Genomic DNA, 21,709 nt, shown 5'->3' on the forward strand with positions numbered 1-21,709 from the left:
TAAAAAATACCAAAAGTAATAACAAAAAAAGAAATAAATGAAAATTAGAAATTACCAAACATCAAGGAAAAAAAGAAAACTCAAAATAGCATGATAACTACCCATAAAGAAAGACAGGTTTCTGGAATTAGGCTTTTCAATCTGCAACACATTACAAAGAAAGGAGAACTAGTCTCAGGCAAAATTATTTCCACCTAGAATCTGGACCTAGACAAAAAAAAAAAAAAAAAAAAGCTTAAATCCTCTCTCCCATATACACTGTGATCTAGAAGGTGAAGGAATCTTGCACTGTTAAGTCCAAACCTTTCGACCTTCTTTAACACACTGAGATTCTACAATAACCTGCAGCCTTGTTCTCACCTGGGCCCAGAAGGTTGGCTCTGAATCTGCCTCCCCTTTCCCTGGAGGCAGAGCTGAGGGACACACACAATGCACACCCTCGTGGGCATTCTGAGGCTCACAACATTAACAGAGCGGGCTCATTCATCCCAGTGCAGGGCACACAGGCCTCTCAGAACTTATTCTCCAGCTCTCCCTACCAGCTAGGCTACAAAAGAGAAGAAGCCTGCATGGTTCTTCATGTACTCCCACAGCATGACAGATCTCAGACACAGTCTCCCTACGCAGCCCAGACTGGCCTCAGACTGCTTCCCAAATTCTGGGATTTCATATGTGTGACACTCAGACTAGCTTCATGGAAGATTTTCTTTAAAATCACATAGAAAGGAACATGAGGAGATCAGTGGTTAAAGGTGCATGTTTGCAAGCCTGCTGGCTTGAATGTGAGTCCCCAGCACACACACAAAGCACAGTTGTGAATGTGTGTGTGATTCCAACACTCCTAAAAAGCAACGAGAGGCTGAGCAAACCCACAAACTCACAGGCCAGTTAGAACAGTGCACCAAGTGGCAAAAACATGACAGCAAAAGAGACCCTGACTCAAGCAAAGTAGAAGAAAAGGACAAACACCCCAAGGCTATCCTCAGATCTTCCCACACGTGTGTGCCATGACACACCCACACGCTCACACACAAACATCATACACACAGCTATACACAAACTATATATCTCTTTATTTATTTATGAAATAAGTTGTTTAAGGTAGAGTCTCACTCTAGCCCAGGCAGATCTAGAATTCACTATGTAGTCTCAGGGTAGCCTCAAATTCATGGCAATCATCCTAACTCTGCCTCCCAAGTGCTGGGATTAAAGGCGTGCAACACTATGACTAGTTAAAAAGATATTTAAAAAAAAAACACATAAAAGATTGTTTATTAACTTATCATGTAGTAAAAGATATTCTATATAAAACATCAGTGATGATCATAATCTCGTTATAACAAAGATTACAAGTAGACAAGATATGTTCTGACTTCTAGTCTGAGTGTTTTCTTTGGCATTTATACTTTTACCAATTTCCAGACTGGGATATTATTTAATAAACTCAAATTTACAATAAAGCTATCTAGGTCCCTTCCGAAAGGGACTGGTTTTAATCTGTTACCTGTAGAAGTGCTTACTGGTTTTTCTACCACATTAACTAATATTTCAGGGCCTCACATTAAAAACTGTAAGACACTGCAGGCTTGAAGTGGGCCTTTATGTTGCTTTTGGTTTTGTTTTTTGTTGTTTTCAAGGTAAGGTTTCATTCCAGTCTAGGATAACTTGAAACTCACTCTGTATTCCAGGCTGGCCTCAAACTCATAGCAGTCCTCCTGCATAAGTCTCCCAGGTATTGGGACAGCATGTGCCCCTACCTATATGCTGCTTGTTAAAAAGTGTTTTGAGCATGGTAATTGTAGGTGCAGTGTCCATCCCCTGCTGGACCACCATCTTCAAACCTTCTCCGTTTCCCAACTGAAACTGCACTCATTAAACAGTAACTCCTGTTGATGTGAAAACCAGTTCTCCCTTCGAGGGAATAAGAGACTGTTTACTCTGGAACCAAACAGCAGTGAGCATGGCCTGGGAACACAGATTAAATCGCCCCAAATATCATGTTCCAATGTGGTAAAAATTTCATGAAGTCTTAATGGTAACAAAACAGAGCAAGTCATAAATCAAGTCACTTTCCAAATAAACTGGTGGAAAAATCAAGATAGGCAGATTATCGCAAAGTGGCAAATGTGTTGTAGGTCTTAGATGCTATCTGCTGCTGCTCTTGGCCTTTGGGTTGATGGAACCAGGGGTTTATTAGTACGCTCTGGGGTTTACTTAGTAGTCATAGCATGTTAGGTCACACACAGCAGGACAATAAATGCCTACATTTTATACTCTGTGGAATTAATTCAGAAGAAGCTATATAATAATAGAGCTAAGGTAGCCCAGGAGAATCTGGCGGTGGACTCGCAACATTCCAACTCCATGAGCTACAATCATGACATTCTAACCGGTCAATCAGCCTGTGGAATGTTAACGCAGGGGTAGCTTTTCTCGGAGATGCCGATCGCACGTCTCACTTCACATCTGTTTTCCGTCTTTATGAACTTGGCTACTCTATGCGTGTCATATAGGTGGGCAGTACAACACTGTCCTTTGATATCTCCTTCTTGTAATATTTAAGTTCTAGTAATACTACAAAAAAATGAAAATGCAAAATACATATGTACTATATATATGGCAGTAACACACACACACACACACACACACACACACACACACACACACAGCTGGGAATACAGACCAGAGAGCTTTAAATATGCTAGACAAATCAGGCGTGGCGGTGCTCACCTTTAATCCCAGCACTCGGAAGGCAGGGGTAGGAGGATCGCCGAGAGTTCAAGGCCGCCCTGAGACTACATAGTGAGAGGTCAGCCTGGGCTAGAGTGACATCCTAACTTGGAAAAAAAAATGCTAGGCAAGTGCTCTATTAGCTTCTTCTGAATAATTTTACAGAGTTTAAAAATCTAATATATATGTTACTAAAAAATATCTTAAGTGGGCAGGCATGGTGGTGCACATCTTTAATCCCAGCACTTGGGAGGCAGAAGGATTGCTGTAAATTCAAGGCCAGCCTGAGACTACACAATGAATCCCAGGTCAGCCTGGGCTAAAGCGAGATCCTATCTCAAAAATAATAATAATCACCACAAAAGAAGTGTTCAAATAACTTTAGCATCAAATAAACAGAAGTGAATGTGAATTATTAGAAGGCTTGTTAAATGCTTTTAAAGCCTTTAAGAACTCTACACAATATCACTATTACTATTACTATTGTCACCAACTTTTGCAAGTTACAAATGTTTCATTGTTCCCAGAATTACACGAAACTAACAAGTCCCTCTAAGGAAACAAGCCTGTCAGGCAATCTCACCTATGGAAAGTGATATAACTGGAACACCTCCACACAGAGGCCTCTGAAAACAAAAGGAACATCTCATTTTGGGTTAATACACAAAATCCCTCAAGTAATTGCTTTTTGGTTTTTTTTGTTTTTTTTTGAGGTAGGGTCTTGCTCTAGCCTAGACTGACCTGGAATTCACTATGTAGTCTCATGGTGGCCTCGAACTCATGGCGATTTTCCTACATCTCTCATCCAAGTCTTTCACATAAATTTCAAGTTTCCATGTCTAACTTCAAAGCCCACACCAGTTCAAAAGTAGGAAGAAACATTACTGCACACAGTTGCAAACATTACAAAAGAGCTGAGGATGAGTAACTGCTACACAAGACGAGAACTCAAGTTCAGAACCCTAAACTACAAGTGGGGTAACACCGGTGTGGGGAGGCAAAAAAGGGGATTCTAAAGATTCACTGGCTGCCTGTTTAGCTAAACTGGTGAAATATGGGTTCAGTAAGAGGCTCTACCTCAAAAAATAAAAAAAGGGGGAGAAACAACTGAAGAAGGCACTCAATGTTGACTTTTGGTCTCAAATGCATGCACACACATGCAGATCACCTGCATATAACATACATGTTCTCATATGTACACAAATATGTACACTGGCATGCACACCATATACGCATACATAGGCAAAAAGAAAATGTGGAAAAAAGGAAACATTATATGAAGAGCAGACCAAGAATAAGCATGGTGGAGATGGAATGGTGGGGTAAGACAAGCTGCTTAGTGTGGGGGCAAGGGCAAAAACAATTTAATTTTGAGTGAGTCCAAGTGCTTTCAATAAAAAATAATTTATACCCAAAAATTATTAGTGATCAAGAAAATACACATATATAATTTAGTGCAAAAGAAATGTCATCATGGGATTAGAGAGATGGCTCAGTGGATAAGGTACTTGCCTACAAAGCCCTGACAATGCAGGTTTGATTCCCTACATCTGGAGTTCACTTGCAGTGGCTAGAGGGCCTGGTGTACCTGTTCATTCTCCTTTCCTCTCTCTCTCTCCCTCCTCCCTACCCCCCCCTCAGCAAATATATATATTATTTATTTACTTAGTTTTTGGTTTTACAAGGTAGGGTCTCACTCTAGCTCAGGCTGACCTGGAATTCACTATGGAGTCTCAGGGTGGCCTTGAACTCATGGTGATCCTCCTACCTCTGCATCCCGAGTGCTAGGATTAAAGGCATGTGCCACCATGCCCGGCTTCATATATATATATATATTTAAGAAAGAAAGAGTGGCTGGAGAGATGACTTAACAGTTAATCAGCTTGCCTGCAAAGCCTAACGACTGGGGTTTGATTCCCCAGCACCCACACAAATTCAAATGCACAAAGTGGTACATGCATCTGGATTTAGTTTGTGGTAGCTAGAAGCTTTGGTGTGCCCATTCTCTCTGCCTCTTTTCTATCTCTCTCTACTTGCAAATAAATAAATAAATATTTTTTAAAAAAGAAATGTTATCAGAAATATTCAATTCATGCATAAAGAAATTCTTAGCTCTCTGAAAACAACCTAGACTTCTCATTTCAGAAGGTTTTTGAGTAACTGAAGATCTGAATACAAAAGAGAATGGAGTTACATTAGTGGTAAAACATTTAACATTCTACTTTTGAGTTCTGGATAACTATACTATCCAAAAGGGCTATTTTAAATCTTAAGTTTCCATGTCTCGCTGAGAAGCCTACAAGAAGTCAGTAGTAGGAAGGAACATTACTGTGTCTACAAATTGATTTTGTCTGGTCCAGACGCACTGTCACATTAAAGGCAATAAGCTCTAGAACTAGGAGCTCTAATGCCTGGAACAAGTGCTTGTTTTATTATTATTATTATTAGTAGTAACCTCACTAATACACTTCATTTCATAAAGGAAAGCTCACTAGTAGAAATATGAAAAAGCATATCAGCACCTTAAAGTATATCCTTTTAAACTCCTTATTTTCATTACACACACACACACACACACACACACACACACACAGAGAGAGAGGGGGGAGGGGAGAGAGAAATATATATATCAGTTATTTAATTATTTGTTTAGTGTTTGGAGACAGAGTTTTCCTATGTAGCAATCATCCAATCTCTACCTCCCACTACTGGGATTACAAGTGTAAGCCACAATGCCAGGCTTATAAATATATTTCTTTTTACCACAAAACATGGTCACATTTTACGTGCTGCTCTGAATTTGTAGTGTACAACACATATCTTCCTGTTGTTAATAATTTTCTGCAGCCCTAATACTACCCGGGTAACATTAGGCACCTTTGGGCCTCACTCCATCTATAGTAGCCACAGTAGTATCTTCATCACAGGTATGCGCAGCATTGAGTAGTCTATGTAAAACAGTAAAGCAAATGCCTGGTATGCAGTAAGGATCCAATATATGCTGGCTTTTTTTTTGTTTTGTTCTTTACGGTAGGGTCTCACTTTAGCCCAGGCTGACCTGGAATTCTCTATGTACTCTCAGGGTGGCCTGGAACTCATGGTGATCTTCCTACCTCTGCCTCCCGAGTACTAGGAATAAAGGTGTGTGCCACCAAGCCCTGCTATGCTGGCTATTTTTAATGCTCAATAAACAACTAACTGATGGACCAATTCTCTATTGTCCCACATGAAGCTAAATCTTTGTGCATCCTAAATCTTCCTAGAATAAAATCTAGAAACAGAATCCTGGGTCATTCATACTTTATTCATTCCTAAGTGCAAGCATCTCACACTCCCTGCCCATTACTCCACAATTCATCTCTGCCTCATTTTTAAAGTTTCTGGTTCTTTCTAAATAAAAGTATTTTTTAAAAATATTTTATCTTTTTGAAAGAAAGAAAAAGGCAGATGGAGAGAAAATGGGCGTGCCAGGGCCTCTAGCCAGTGCAAATGAACTCCAGATGCATGCGCCACCATATGCATACAGCTTACGTGAGTACTAGGGAATCGAACCTGGGTCCTTAGGCTTTGCAGTCAAGCACCTTCACCATTAAGCCATCTGTCCAGGCCATAGATGATTTTTTTGAAGTTAAAAAAAGAAGGCAATAGAGGTATATAAAATACACCCTTTAATATCTGAGCTTTAATTACTATTTACCTAGGAAAACCAAGCTCCAGTGTCATCTGGAGGACTGTTTCACTCTACACAATCTTTAAATTTAAAGAGAGCAATCTCAACTTACAGTTCCAGGGGTCAAAAACCCAACGCAGCAGTTAGGATAAATGTTATATTTTTAAAAAATCAGCGCTTCCGAATTAGTCAAAACTCAGCCTTTTTAAGGCCAGACGCCCTAAAATTTAGGAAGAAATTAGTGTCCAATCCGTTGAGATTCGGGAAAGTTGTGAACATTTAGCGGAAGCCCCTGGCTTCTCTTCTGAGCTAAACTTTTTTTTTTTTCTTTTCTTCCCAAAAGCACTAACATGACCTCCTTTCCCCCTGGAAACATTTCCTAAAGCAACAGGCTCTCTGGGGGGAGAGAGAGGGGTGGGGTGGGGAAACAAGCCACAAGCAGAAGCAAGGCCGTGCACGGGCCTCCCCAGTCCGCACTTAAAGGAGTTAGTTATGCTTGGCGACTAATTCGTAACAGCCGCTGGACAGAGGCCCACCCACCGAGCTCCCCGCAAGCAGCCTGACCCGGGAAGGCTCAGCTCTGCCCTCCACTCCAGGACCAGCCAAGACTACTATTAGGAGAGGATCGTGGCTCTTGCAAAGTCAATGTCTGGTTGACACAGGCAGGGGACGGGACCTCGGCCTAAGATCAGCTATCATGAGGGACCTGGGGTGGTGGTGGCTGGGTTTTTTTATCCCCCCCCGCTACACTGCCAATTACTGCTGGGTCGGGGGTCACGGGTGGGTGTGGGAAGAAAATTTCGACATGGATTCGGATCCACTGCAGGATTCGAACCCACGGCGCTCATCCTCTTAGAGGGGAAGAGGTGCTCCAAGGTCAGAGGTCGCGATGACTGCGGACACGCCGGAGTATGAGGATGAGGGGATCCGGGTCCGTGGGAGGAGGTGGATGAACTCATCCTACAGGACGGGTTCTGGGGGAGGGGCAGTGCTCGGGACCCGAGCTTTCAAAGTCACCGCGGAAGAACTTTCAGCCGCGGGCGGGGGGGCGGGGGGCGGGCGGCGGGGCCCCAGGCGGCCACCGTACCTGCTGCTGGAGCTGCTGCTGCTGCTCCTCGCTGATCTTCTGCTTCAGTTTCTTGAACATGGTGCAGCCGGGGTCCCGGAGGGTGACGGAGCCGAGCGAGGGTACGAGCGCGTCACGGGAGTCCCGGTCGGCCGCAGGGCGGCCACGGCTTCTCTATCCCCGGGACGGCGGGGGGCCGGGCCTCACCGCCTTCGGTTCGCGGCTGTCTCGGGACACTCGTGCTGCGGCTGTCGGCGTCGCCGCCGCCGCGTGTCTTGTCCTCTGGGTGCCCCAAGCTGGCCTCGGCCCCCCCATCCAGCCCCGGCGGCGGCGGCGACGACAACGGCAGCAGGTGAACGCCGCGCCCAGGGCGCCTGCGCGGCCGACGTGGAGCTCGCCCAAGGACTTGTACGGAGCGCCGCAGAGGACAAGCTTAGTGGGCGGGGCCGACACACGCGAGCTCGCGCCTTCGGGCCAGAACCAGAGGTGCCCGGAAGGCTGAGCTGGGGCTTGGCGGCTGGCAGAGCCCGGTGGGCTGAGGGGCACGGGCACGGCTGAGGGGCAGAGGTGCCGAGCTGATTGTCACCCGGGCTTTGGCGCTGCGAAGTGACGAGGAGAGCCTCCTGCTACCGAGTGAAGAGAGCCAGCGTGAACATCCAGATAGCAGGGATGGAAGCTGAGGACCAGGCAGGATGGAGGTGGGGGGCGGAGGCCTGCTGTTCAGTCGTCGTTTGGAGAATTCTGTCTGTAGGGGTTATTTTAAGCCATAGTCATTATTATAGTTAGTAATTGTTGTGGTTAATTAATCATCGTTAAGTAATAATAATTAAGTTATTTTGTCGTTATAATGAGAAGCCCACTGTGTAGCCCAGGCTGGCCCTCGAACTTACGGTCCTCTGGCTTCAGCCCCCCAAGGTGCAAGCCACCACAGCATGTTGCAGTGAGCTTCTTTGTGTGCATGTGTGCGCGCGTGTAGTATGTGTGTCTATGGTGTCTGCTAATGTATGTTCTCACGCGCTCGCAGGCACGCAGAGGCCAGAGGAGATCGCTGGGTATCTTTCCTCTGTTTTCCGTCCACACAAACTTCTTTGAGAGAATATGAATATGGAGCTGCGGTATTAACCAGCCCCAGAGATCCTCCCGTCTGCTCGCCACAGGACTGGGGTTACAGACTTGCACAGCCATGTCCAGCTGTTTAGTGGGCCCTGGGGAATTGAACTCAGGCCGTCTCAGACCCTCTTGCTTGTGGCAAACGCTATTTGAGCTACCTCCCCAACCCTAAATTATAGTCTTTTTAAAAAATAAGAAAAAGGGTGGGAGAGATGGCTTAGCGGTTAAACGCTTGCCTGTGAAGCCTAAGGACCCCAGTTCAAGGCTCTGTTCCCCAGGGCCCACGTTAGCCAGATGCACAAGGGTTGCAGGCATCTGGAGTTCGTTTTCAGTGGCTGGAGGCCCTGGCGTGCCCATTCTCTCCCTCTCTTCCTCTTTCTTTCTCTCTCTCTCTCTCTCTCTCTCTCTCTGTTGCTGCTCTCAAATAAATAAATAAAAATAAACAAAATTTTAAAAAGTAAGATAAAAGTTATGTTGCCCAGGACAAGGTGGCCTGGAACTCATTGGCTCAAGTTATCCTTCAGCTTCAGCCTGTGGAGGAGATCAGCACACCCCATCCTGCCCAGCAGGAATTCTCTGTCTTCCAGTGGAGCCATTTTCACTTGTCTGGATTCTTCCATCAGCTAAAGAGTCCTTGAGTCAGTTAGCCCAAATGGTTCAGACAGATTATATAACACCTCAGACATTTGCCTTTATCCTTCCTTTTGGTGAAATCACATTTTTCACGTGTTCATTCAAAAATTGTTAACAAGCCGGGCATGGTGGCACACGCCTTTAATCCTAGCACTTGGGAGGCAGAGGTAGGAGGATTGCCATGAGTTTGGGGCCACTCTGAGATAACATAGTGAATTCCAGGTCAGCCTGAGCTAGAGCGAGACTCTACCTCAAAAAAAATTTTTTTGTTAACATGCTAAGTGGTAAGTTCCTGAGAATATTCAAAAGAAAAATTCAAGCCAGGCATGGTGGCGCATACCTTTAATACCAGCACTCAAGAAGCAAGGGTAGGAGGATCACCACGAGTTCGAGGCCACCCTGAGACCACGTAGTAAATTCCAGGTCAGCCTGGGCTAGAGCGAGACCATACCTCGAAAAACAAAAACAAACAAACAAAAAAATCACAGTCCAGTGGAAGTCACCTTTCTGTAGCCCGTGTTGACCCTGGCTCCTGTCGTCATCCTGAGCATTGTTAACACTTGCGTGCTTAATTCATCCAACTTTGGTCACCTATGAATCTTCACATGCATGTCAGGAACGTTCTTCTGTACGATTCAGTTTGCAAGACCTTACATTCCTGTCAGAGTACACACTGATATCCACAACCGAGCCTGTCCTTTTCCCTAGCATTACTGAGAACAGATTGCTCTGTTAGTATCTACGTCCGGAGAGGTACCCGAACTGGAGCAGGGCCTGGAACACTCTCTGAACTCCTGGCTGAGTCCTTTCATATCTCATACCAGTGAACACCTGCGTAATTACCAGGAGAGTTCTCTTTGTTCTTTTTCAGAAATCTTCACCACTCAAAAGACTGAAATTCATGAATCCCCTTATACTTCCAGCTGCAGATGCTCGACAAGCTTCCTCACTCGGGCATTCACAAGTTTTATAGAAGATTGCCAATTTTATACTTACATGTATGTGTGCGTGCATTTGTGTGTCTACATCTACATACATGAGGATCCTATCAAAACACAGTATGATAAATAAAACATTACTAAGAAGGGCTGGAAATATGGCTCAGCCATTAAAGTGCTTGTCTGCAAAGCCTAATTACTTGGGTTTTATTCCCCAGCACTCATATAAGCCAGATGCACAAAGTGGTCATGCATCTGGAGTTCATTTGCAGTGACTAGAGGCCCTGTGGTGCCCATGTTCTCCCTCTCTCTCTGTTTAAAACTGAGCAAGAAGATAATGGAGATAGCACCTAAAGAAAGACAAAGATCAGAAGAAGGCAAATTATGAGGAGAAGATAGTCTCACTAGGACACATGCACAGGATTGAAACATTTTAGGTCTTTTACCACAATGCTGGCCCCAATTTGCTTTGTAATATTTGCTTCTGCAAATGAATATCTTCTCATTGTCCTCAAACCTGTAAGTGACTGTTAACTCTAGCTGCTTTGTGTGCCACAACTTTATATACAACTCACCATTGGAACTCATCTACAGCCACACCACCCCGAACTGTTTTTGCCACAACTGATTCCCCAATATATGAGAACCAGTCTCAAGTTTCTTTGAGAGCTAAAAGAGAAACAAACCCAGTATTTACACAGAGTGATAATTTTTAAACTTTCATTGATAACCTCCGTGCATACAGACAATATACTATATCATAATCCCACCACGACCACTCTCCCTTTTCTCTCCCCAGAGTTTCCCCTCCACTGAATCCCTCCTTCCTTTGAGACAGTCTTATACAAAGTGCTGCTGATTGAGACTATTGACATAAGCATGGTCCTCAGTGACAACAGGATTTGGGTTTATATAATGTTCAGGACAAAAGTGACTTTGACTTCATTCAAGCCCGGATGTGCCTGGTTAATCTCAAGGTAATTCCCATAAACTCCTGATGCTTAGGGCTCCAGAGTCCAGGTATAAAGCTCCACATAGCCGCTGTCATGGTGCGGTTTATCTGTGGCATGCTGGGACAGTGTACCAAGATGACTCAACAGTGGGCAGGGCAGTTAATAACCATGATAGCTTTGGTTAAGTCAAGCTAAATCCATATGGTTCTGACTTTGACCCACTTCCCAGAGTCCTGCACCAACCCAACCAGCACAGTCTACTGGCCCCTTCTTTTTTTTCTTTTTTTTTTTTTTCTGTTTCTAAAAGTTGAATTCATCACTTACATAGCTGCTTGAAGACTTACACACCTTACTGTAGAACAGAAGGGCATTTAAAATGGGCTTGTATTCTTGTACTCATGAGCAGAGGCTGCGTGGATTTCATCCCCATGGACCTGGTACACATCATTTTTCTCACAGAGGCCATCCTCTTAGGGACAGAGCCAGCCTAACTGCTGCTACACTTCCAACACTTCCAGTAGCAACCACCCTGTCTGTGTTTCAGAAAAATTTCAGGGGCAGAGAGGATGGTTCGGAAGGACTTGCTTGTGAAAGTGTGAGGACCTGTTTTCAGATTGTCAGCACCCAAGTCAAGTGCTGGGCATGTTGGCATGAGAACTATAATCCTAGTTCAGGGGTAGGTAGAGACAGGCAGATGCCTAGGGTTCACTGACCAGCTAGTCTAGCTAACTCACAAGGCTCTAGATTCAGTGCAAGACTTTGTCTCAAAAAAAAAAAAAAAAAAAAAGTAGAGGGGCTGGAGAGATGGTTAAGACACTTGCCTACAAAGCCTAATGACCTGGTTTTGATTCCCTGGTACCCACATAAGCCAGATGCACAAAGTGGCATGTGCATGTAGAGTTCATTTGCAATGGCTGGAGGCCCTGACATGCCCATACTCACTCTTTCTCAACCTGTCTCTCAAATAAATAAAATAAAAATTTTTAAATCTTAAAAAAAGTAGAAGAGTTCCCACACCACCCAAGGAATACAAATGGTACATTTCGTGCCTCTGTGACCTTTGGCATTTAAGCAAACCACAAAGTGAAAAGTCAAATCTTACAGAAAGCCAGAATGTTATATGTATAGCTTATTTACAAGTGGTCTAGGACAATTGAAAATTAAATAATGTGAATCTATAGAGGCATTTAAAAAAAAAAAGTCTGGGGGCTGGAGAGATGGCTTAGTGGTTAAGGCATTTGCCTGCAAAGCCAAAGGATCCTGGTTTGATTCTCCAGGACCCATGTAAGCTAGATGCACGAGGGGGCACATGCATCTGGAGTTCATTTACAGTGGCTGGAGACCCTGGCATGCCCATTCTCTCTCTCTTCCTCTCTCTCTCTCTGTGCCTCTTTCTCTCTCTAAGAAATAATTCAATAAAAAATACAATACATATTTAAAAAGTCTGGCCTGGGAGATGGCTTGGTGGCTAAAAGCACTTGCTATACCAGCTGGAGGCACTGGGAGGACCTCAGGTGGAGCCCCAGAACCCACGTGAAAACCCATGATGGCCACACATGCCCGTAACCCAGTCCTGGGGTGGGAAAGGAGAGACAGGAAGATCACTGGGGCCCGCTGGTCAGCCTGTGTGGCTGAAAACAGCGGCTCCAGGTTCAGTAAGAAACTCGATTTTTAAGAAGGTAGTGAATTTAAATCAAAGGAAGAGCAGGTGTGGTGGCACCTTTCTGCAGTCCCAGTGGTCAGGGAAACATGGGCATGTGTGTTAGAGGACGGAGAAGAGAGAGACTTTTTTTTTTTCCTCAATTTTTATTAACATTTTCCATGATTATAAAAAATATCCCATGGTAATAACCTCCCCCCTCCCACAAGAGAGACTTTTTCACAGTGCTGGTGCTGGAACCCGAGGCCTTGTCCATGCTAGGCAAGTCCTGCCCACACTGAGCTATATCCCAGCACTTGAGAATGCAATGCTTATCACAATAAGTAACAAGATCTAAATATCAAAACACTTGTATTTCTATGCTATTCTAATGTTTTTCATACTCTGACATTTTTTAAACCTTTTTTTTTTTTTGAGGCAGGGTCTCACTCTAGCTCAGGAGGCTGACCTGAAATTCACTATGTGGTCTCAGGGTGGCCTCGAACTCACAGTGATCCTCCTACCTCTGCGTCTCAAATGCTGGGATTAAAGTCATGTTCCACCATGCCTGGCTAAACCAATTTTTTAATTTTATTTTTATTTATTTGAGAGAGAAAGAGAGAATAGGTGTGCCAGTGCCTCTAGCCACTGCAAACAAACACCAGATGCATGTGCCCTGTTGTGCATCTGGCTTACGTGGTTTCCTGGAGAGTCAAATCTGGGTCCTTTGGCTTTGTAGGCAACCACCTTAACTGCTAAGCCATCTCTCCAGCCTGAAATATTTTAATATTTACCTTTGCATATGATAAGCCTATGCAGATGAGTGTCGTAGGATTGTTGGTAGATCTCCCATGAAAAATAGGCCTACCTAACAGTCTAAACTTGGTCCACAATGCTCCTGTTGATACTTAGCCCACTTTTTAGCCTATAGTCACTTATCTTTACATTTTCTTAAAATTATTTTTGTGTTAATTCCCACTGTAGACCAAAGATACGTGAAAATGAAGGGTTACGTCATCACTGTTATTGCCTTTGTTGGACAAGTAGGCACAAAGTTAAGGGGAAAACAAAACTTCTTGCGCAGGGTCCTATGATCACAACCAGAGAGAACTGGAAAGGGAAATGAAGGCATTTTTTTTTTTCCCTTTATTTGGTCACCACCTGTAACACATTTAACACTTCCCTGTCTCCTCTGAGACACACCCTGCAAAATCTTATTTGATTTTTAACAGTTTGGTATTTGTTTATGTGACATGTGCTAGAAATATTTGCACAGGTGATGACTCAAAAATTCAGTGAGAGCCGGGTGTGGTGGCGCACGCCTTTAATCCCAGCACTCGGGAGGCAGAGGTAGGAGGATCGCCAAGAGTTCAAGGCCACCCTGAGACTACATAGTGAATTCCAGGTCAGCCTGAGCCAGAGTGAGACCCTACCTCAAAAAAAAAAAAAAAAAAAAAAATTCAGTGAGAACAGTCATTCGAAGGGGTGATCCAACTCACAGGGCTGAGAAATGAACCTTATCTCAAAGAGTGAGGTGTCTTGGTAACAAGGAGAAAGGTTGAGGGATCTGAGAACCACGTCCCCTGTTCCTGACTAGATACTTGTTGATCAGACTTAAGTCAACAAATGGTGTTTTGTACACAGTTGAAATCTGTGCATGACTTGTGATTTTTTTAAGCTCTTGATTCATATTGATAGTGGATTCTTCCTATAGGGAGCATGAGGGCTTTAATGAGTAACCACGTGAATAGGAATGAGTCAACGGGATGAGTTCGTATCCCAGTTTGGCCACTTATTACCTATGATGAGAGGAATTACTTCATGTCTTTCCCTCTCTCCCTCCCTGTTGTTGTTACTTTCTCATTGCTGGGATAAAGCACCTGACCAAAAGCGCTGATGGGAGGAAAGTTTCTTATTTTGGCTTACAGTCTTGAGGGGAAGCTCCATGATGGGAGGGGAAAGCATGGCATGAGCAGAGGCTAGACATCACCTCTGCCACAGCAGGTGGAAAACAGCAGCAGGAGAGAGAGCCAAACTCTAGCAAAGGGGAACTGGCTGTCACACCTCTTATCCTGCCCCAAGAACATACCTCCTGCAGGCCAGTCTCCACCTACCAAATTGTCATTAGCTGGGTATCAAGCATTCAAAACATGAGTTTATGGGGGGCACCTAATTCAAACCACTACACATACTCTGTCCCTTTTCTTCTTTTCCTTCTTTTTCTGCTATTTTTATTTTCATTTATTTATTTTTTTTAAATATTTTAGTTTTATTTGTTTGAGCGAGAGAAAAAGGCAGAGACAGAGAGGGAGAGAATGGGCACATCAGGGCCTCTAGTCACTGTAAACGAACTCCAGACGCATGCACCACCTTGTGCAACTGGCTTACATGGGTCCTGGGAAATCGAACTTGGGACCTTGGGCTTTGCAGGCAAGAGCCTTAACCACTAAGACACCTCTCTAGCTCATAACTACCTTTAAATTATTTATTTATTTAAGAGAGAGAGAACGCATGTGCCAGGGCCTCTAGCTGTTGCAAACAGACTCCAGGTGCATGCACCACTTTGTGCATCTGACTGTATGAAGGTACTGGGGATTTGAATCCAGGGCAGCAGGCTTTGAAGATAAGTGCTTTTAATCCCTGAGTCAGTCATCTCTTCAACCTCTGAGGTTATAATACTTTTATATAGCCAGATGTGTCTGATTTCCAAAGGGAGGCAATTCCCCCTTTCTGTCTCTATTTCAGAACACATTCAGGAATTTCAGAACTTTAGCAGACTCTCTGAAAGAAAGCAGACTCCTTCAGATGTCCTTTATTTGGCTTAGCCTTCTCTGCCTGGTGCAAGACCCTCTTCACACAGAAGAGATCTTCACTTAATAAAAGATCCTCTGGATTTTTTCCTTAGGGCTGGAGGGAAGATAATATAACCAATTTTTTTTTTCTGTCATCCATTTTTAGAGGATCACACATATAACTTAGGAACACTAAACAACTTCTAGGATTAGAGAGATGGCTTAGAGGTTAAAGTGCTTGCCTGCAAAGCCAAAGGGCCCCGGTTTAATTTGCCAGTACTCATGTAAGCTAGATGCACATGTGTCTGGAGTTTGCTTGCAGTGACTAGAGGCCTATTCTATACCTATTCTCTCTCTCTCTCTCTCTCTGTCTCAAATAAAAATAAGTAATAAAATAGTTAAAGAAATTTTTAAAACTTCTAAATGGACCATTTCTAACCATAGGAAAGGGGTGTGTGTGTTTCTTTTCAACACATGAGGATTTTCCTAGCTATGCTTTCTAGACCTTCAGAGAAGGAATGTGTGCGTCTTCCTTTCAAGGATAGCTACCTAATAGTTGTCCTTAATGTTTCCAAGACAGCCAGAGCAAGAGTGGTGGATCACTCTCCACTCACACTGTATAGGCTATTGTAGCCTCTAGTCTCAGCCAAAAGCTCCTTCCACCTACACCGATGACAAGCTGCCTCGTCAAGATTCCTTACCCATCCTTAGCAGTGCTCTCAACACACATCACTCCCCACACACCAGCTCGACAGCTCCCCAAGCAGACACACCCAAAGCCTACAGTGCTGCATCCAACTTATACGCATATTGACAGATACCTGGACCAATGGGCACCTTCATTTGCAGAACTTTTCTTGGGCCCAGGACACTGTCTCTGCTTTGTCCGTACTTCAAACAGTACAAGTCTCACTACCTGCTTGCACTAAAATAAATGTACATATTCGTACTCAGTGAACTTCCATCTCTAAATGATTCCCAAAGTTGTGAATTCTTTTCTTCCCCATTTAAAGAACATTATTTAGAGTACACTGACCCATTACCAGCTTGAACAGTCTTAGAGAGGGAAAGATAGACTCTCTTATGTCTTTCCCTACTGTGTGTAAAAGAACTGTTTTCCCAGGGGCCAGGGACAGATGCCACTGCTCAACCGTGTGGTATGACTGTGAAAATATTGACCTTTAGCAATAGTCCCTAACCATCAACTGTGCCAACTCAGCAGCTGACCCAACCCAGACAGGTTATGGGTAAAGCCACAGAAAATAGTCTACAATCTGTTCTCAGATAAAGATATTTTTGTTGTGGGACAACTCCTTTGGACTTCACCCAGACAACTGGACAATGCCCCGACTGGCATGTGCCCTTCACTGCCTGCCCTTTCCCGAGTTCACAGAGAACATTAGCAGTACAAGGAAATTACTGTTAAGATGAGGCTTACATAAGAAGAGCTCATGGACAGCACTGTTGTTCTGTTGCCTCCTGATCTCCAACGCTTTCACCAATGTGCCTGGACTTTAGTATAGAAGTTGTCTATTTTTCAAATGTTATTCCTCCTTTCCTTTACCCTTCCCCTGATTTTTCTAACACCTACATGCATCAGTCAGGATGAGTCAAGAAAACAACCCAAGCCAGGTATAGGTAACCTGTTATACCATGTTAACCTGTTATACCCACACCTGGCTTGGGTCAGAGATCTTAATGCATGACCCCAAACATTGAAACTACCAGTAGGAACATAGGAGGGATGGGCGTGGTGGTGCATGCCTTTAATCCCAGCACTAGGGATGCTGAGGTAGGAGGATCACTCTGATTTCGAGACCAGCCTGAGAGCACAGTGTGAGTTCCAGGTCAGCCTGTGCTGGAGTGGGACCCTACCTCACACTACATGCAGCTCAATGGGAGAAAGAAAAGTCAACACTAATATACCCAACAGTGGACACTGCAAGCCTTATTATAGTTGGCCAGCCAGGCCAAATGAGCCAACAGGTGCAATAGTGGCATATCTGTTATGTGGGAAACCAACTGCACTCAAATTGGACTGAAGGCCTGCTCCATGGGAGGGAATTCATCCCTGAGTCTGAAAACTTACAACAGGGGTAGTCATGAGCCCTAGAGTTGTAACGTCTGGCTAAATGTATATACTGTGCTCATCAGACTGCCCAGTAAACACTTTTCTTCATGTTCATACCCATATATTAATGCTACTCTCAAATTTGGTTAGAGAAGCTTCTCTTTTCAGAGGGCAGTGACCTTGGGATGACTCAGAAGGCACCATGGTGCTGAGAAGAAGTGACAGAGGAGTTTTCAGCACTGCAATATCTCTATCACACCTTTCAGGGTCCATTGCAGAAGAGGTGGTGGAAAGAATGTAAGAGCCAAAGGAAGGGTAGGACTCCTTACAACATGCTCCTCCATACATAAAATGGCCTGGATATCCATGACCTCACAGTGCCTGACACTATCTAGGCAAGACCATCATAATAGGAGGAAAAGATCATGACATCAAAATAAAAGACTAATTGAGAAGGGGAGGGGATATGATGGAGAGTGGAGTTTCAAATGGGAAAGTGTGGGGAGGAAGAAAATTACCATGGGATATTGTTTAAAATTATGGAAGTTGTCAATAAAAACAAAATAAAACAAACAGATTAAAAAAAAAAACAAAAAGAAGAGAAAAAGAGAGAGAAAGATAGGAGATACACTTCAAAACATAGGTACAAGTACCAGTTTCCTAAATGGGACTCCAACTGCTCAGAAACTAAAAGCAACAATCAACACCTGGGATCACAACACATTAAAACTCTCCTACAAAATAAAGAAAATCAGCAGGGCAATGAACCTACAGAATGGGGGTAAGGGGAAGCTTTTTCTAAGTAACAAAAAAATCACAACAAAGAAACATATCACCCAGTCAATAAATGGGCAAATGACCTGAAGGGACGCTTCTAGAAAGAAGCAGCACAGACTGGAGAGAAGGCTCATTGTGAGTAAGTGCTTCCTGCGCCAGCGTGAGGGCCTGAGGGGGCCCAAGACTGGCCAAGTTTCCGCTCCTGAACCCACATCAACATCTGGTTGGGCGACTTGTGCCAGGAACCCCAGTCCCTCGGGGCAGGGGAGAAGAGAGACCTGAGGATCACCGGAGCTAAACAAAACAACAGTAAAAGCCTTGGAGTCAGTAAGGGATTGCAGCCCAAATAGGAATGGGCACAGAGGCATGATGGAGCCGGACATGCGAGGACCTGTCAAAATCGGTGACCGAGGAAATAAATGGCTTAGAGGTTAAGGAGTTTACCTGTGAAGCTTAAGGACCCCGGTTCGATTCCCCAGGACCCACGTAATCCAGATGCACAAGGGGCTTCATGCATCTGGGGTTCGTTTGCAGTGGTTGGAGGCTTTGGCACGCCCTTTCTCTCTCCTTCTTTCTCTCAAATATTATATATAGATAGATTTTAAAAGTGGTGGCCTACACTGCTGGCGGCCACCAGATGGCGCAGGCCATCCGCGGCTGGGCGAAGAGTGTCTCAGGCCGCGCGAGACGCGGCGCTTGGAGGCGGTCGGAGCGGGCGCTGCAGACGCGCCCTCGAGGGTTTCAGGAGGGTGTGTGCCGCGCGGGACGCGCACCCAAAAGTCGGCCGTGACCCGCGCTTCGTCGCAGACACTTGCGTGACGCGGGAGCACTTGGGGGACCACTGCTGAGAACGTGATCGGCGTTTGGGATCTTGCCTTGCAGAACTGGGCGTCTTCCGGGACTCGTGGGGGACGAGCCCCGCGCGGGAGGTGTGTGTGCGTCTCCAAGAGAAGTCTGCTTTTCAAACCCGATGTGGTGACTCGTGCCTGTAATCCCAGCACTGGGGAGACTGTGAGGCTGGAGGACTGCCAGGAGTTCAAGGCCAGCCTGGGCTATCCCTGTCTTTACAAAAAAAGAGAGAGTCAGAGAGAAAGAGGGATGGGGGAGAAGAGAGGCAAGAGGATCTGGAGTCATCGTCCGCTCCAAGAATGAATTACACAGTCATATATGTAGATATGTAGCCTGGGTTACAATGAGACCTTCGTCTAGAATACAAACTTCCCAGTAAAATAAATGAATAAATAAATAAACAAATAAATATAAACAAAGGGAAAGAAATAAAGGCAGGGGTTAAAAAAAAAAAAAGCAAAGAAAAGTAAAAAAAGGTGTGTGTCATCCCAGACAGGCAACCTTAACCTCTGAGGTTCTGCGTCCAGGAGGAGACTGTCCACGGTCGGGCCTGTCCCGCGCGCGAACCCGGGGCGTGTGCGCAGGGTCCAGGCCTCCGCCCCGGAGAAGGACTGAATCTGTCCGCGGGCGAGCCCCGGCGCAGGTGGACGGAGACTTTGGCTTGGAATCTTCCCAAGCCGGACCTGCGGAGCTCTCGTATTTGAAAACGTCAAAAACTCGGATGCCGCTGGGGTGGTGGCGACGAAGGGGTATTTCGTATCAAGGGAACTTCATCCGTCTCACCAACAGAGTTTTTGGGAATTGCATTTAAAAAGGGGGGAGGGTATGCAGAAATCGCTCCACTGGGAAAATTAAAATTTTGGTTCCGTTAGCCAAGTGGAGGACGCCGAGGCGCGTGCGGCGGAGAGGGGCAAGGTTTTAAATGGTCTCTCCAGGCGGCTGAAAAGGTCGATAGCAACCAAAATCTTGCGGAACACTACACCTGCAAGGAGGTTTTTTTTTTTTTTATTTATTTAAATAAGTGCATTTCTCTTCCTCCTGTTTGAGAAAGCGAGTCGAGACTGCAGAGAGAAAAAGACGGCTAGCCTGCCTTTATACATATTTAAAGCTGAATCAAAGGCAGCAAGGAAGGAGGAAAACAGATTCACGTAAAAAAAGTGAGACCATCTAGCCGGGCGTGGTGGCGCACGCCTTTAATCCCAGAATTTGGGAGGCAGAGGTAGGCGGATCGCTGTGAGTTCAAGGCTACCCTGACACTACATAGTGAATTCGAGGTCAGCCTGAGCTAGCGTGAGACCTCACCTCGAAAACCAAAGGGGGGGGGGAAATGAGAGCATCTAACATCCCCAGGGGTGTTGAGACATAAATTCCCTGAGTAACCCCGGCCCATTAATACACAGGCTTGAGAATATGGTCAGCTAGCACTTAGTTTCCCCTTCGGCCCCAAATTCTTTTCTGTTTCTTCCCCCACCTTTCCCAGTTTTCTTTTTTCTTCTTCTTCTTCCACGCCTAGGCGTCCCCTTACAGCCCCTCCCAGGGCAGCTCATCCAGCGTCCGGGCCGCTCAAGGCCAAGCAGTCTTGGAACCTGCTTGGGCTGAACGCGCGCCCCGGGGAGAGGTGTGGGCTGGACGGCCCCGCTTGGAATTCTTCCCCAAACGGAATACATAACATCGGGAGATGACGTGTGGATTGCTTTTTTATCCTTTCTCCTTTCTTTTACCCGAGACATCCAATACTGTTTGGTGATGGAGACGACCCGCGTGGAAAATGGCAAAAAAAAACAAAAACCCAAAACAAAACAAAACAAAAAAAACCATAGTATTTCTAACTCTGAATCGGTTGTGGCTGCCTTTGGAGGGGGAGGGGCAGGAGACTGCCTTTTCCTCTTTCGTGTTTTCGCTTGTGCCAAGAGCCCAGGAGAAGCGAACTTTGGCGAGCCAGCAGATCCCCCAAGCCTGGGCTTCCGCCCTGCGCGCGCAGAGCGTCCTACAGGGGCGCGGACGCGCGGACCCTGGCGGGGAGTGTAAACAAACCTGTGCTGAGCCCTTGATCTTTATTTAAATGGAGGCTTGTTTATCGGTGTCATCCTGGGAGGATTAATTAGATACATCTCTTCACAATTTGGTGTCTGACACTCCATCTTAGGAATGCCTTATCACAAGGTGTTAATTGGGGCCACTCAGCCACTTACGTTTCTATTAAACACTGTGAGGGACTTTTCACAAGTATTGGGTTCATTTTTACTGTACGATGCAAATATATACATACATACACACACACACACACACACACACACACACACACACACACACACATATGAGTGATTTGAAACAGACTAGGGCAGAGTCCTCTTTTATTCCCCGCTAATGAGGAGCATTTTAGGGCTTTCCAAAGGGGCAGGAACCGGAGAGCATCGTTTGGATATCTCAGTACGTAATGGTTGGATGTGGATGTAAAGGGAGGGTCCGGGGCTGGTGCCG

At 45.1% G+C, this 21,709-nt stretch overlaps 1 protein-coding gene and 1 long non-coding RNA gene across 11 annotated transcripts in view; one reads left to right on the forward strand and one right to left on the reverse strand.

The window, feature by feature from the left end:
• Golga4 (golgin A4) overlaps positions 1 to 7,739 on the reverse strand; it is a 92,625-nt gene extending 84,886 nt beyond the window's left edge. For 7 of the 10 annotated variants that reach the window (XM_045136301.1, XM_045136300.1, XM_045136298.1 and 4 more), the window contains exon 1: positions 7,488 to 7,738. In XM_045136301.1, the coding sequence (XP_044992236.1) occupies positions 7,488 to 7,547 (60 nt within the window). In that variant the 5' untranslated portion in view covers positions 7,548 to 7,738. Of the gene's footprint in view, positions 1 to 7,487 lie in introns of all 10 variants that reach the window. The other 3 variants (XR_006633967.1, XR_006633966.1, XM_045136302.1) reach the window with 2 other exon arrangements.
• LOC123455511 lies at positions 7,506 to 10,322 on the forward strand. Its single transcript, XR_006633968.1, has 2 exons — positions 7,506 to 7,588; positions 10,081 to 10,322. It is a non-coding gene; the product is annotated as an uncharacterized LOC123455511 (long non-coding RNA).
• The last annotated feature ends 11,387 nt before the right edge of the window (positions 10,323 to 21,709 follow it).

The sequence above is a fragment of the Jaculus jaculus genome, chromosome 17 (genome assembly GCF_020740685.1).
Source record: "Jaculus jaculus isolate mJacJac1 chromosome 17, mJacJac1.mat.Y.cur, whole genome shotgun sequence".
NCBI classification, from domain to species: domain Eukaryota; kingdom Metazoa; phylum Chordata; class Mammalia; order Rodentia; family Dipodidae; genus Jaculus; species Jaculus jaculus.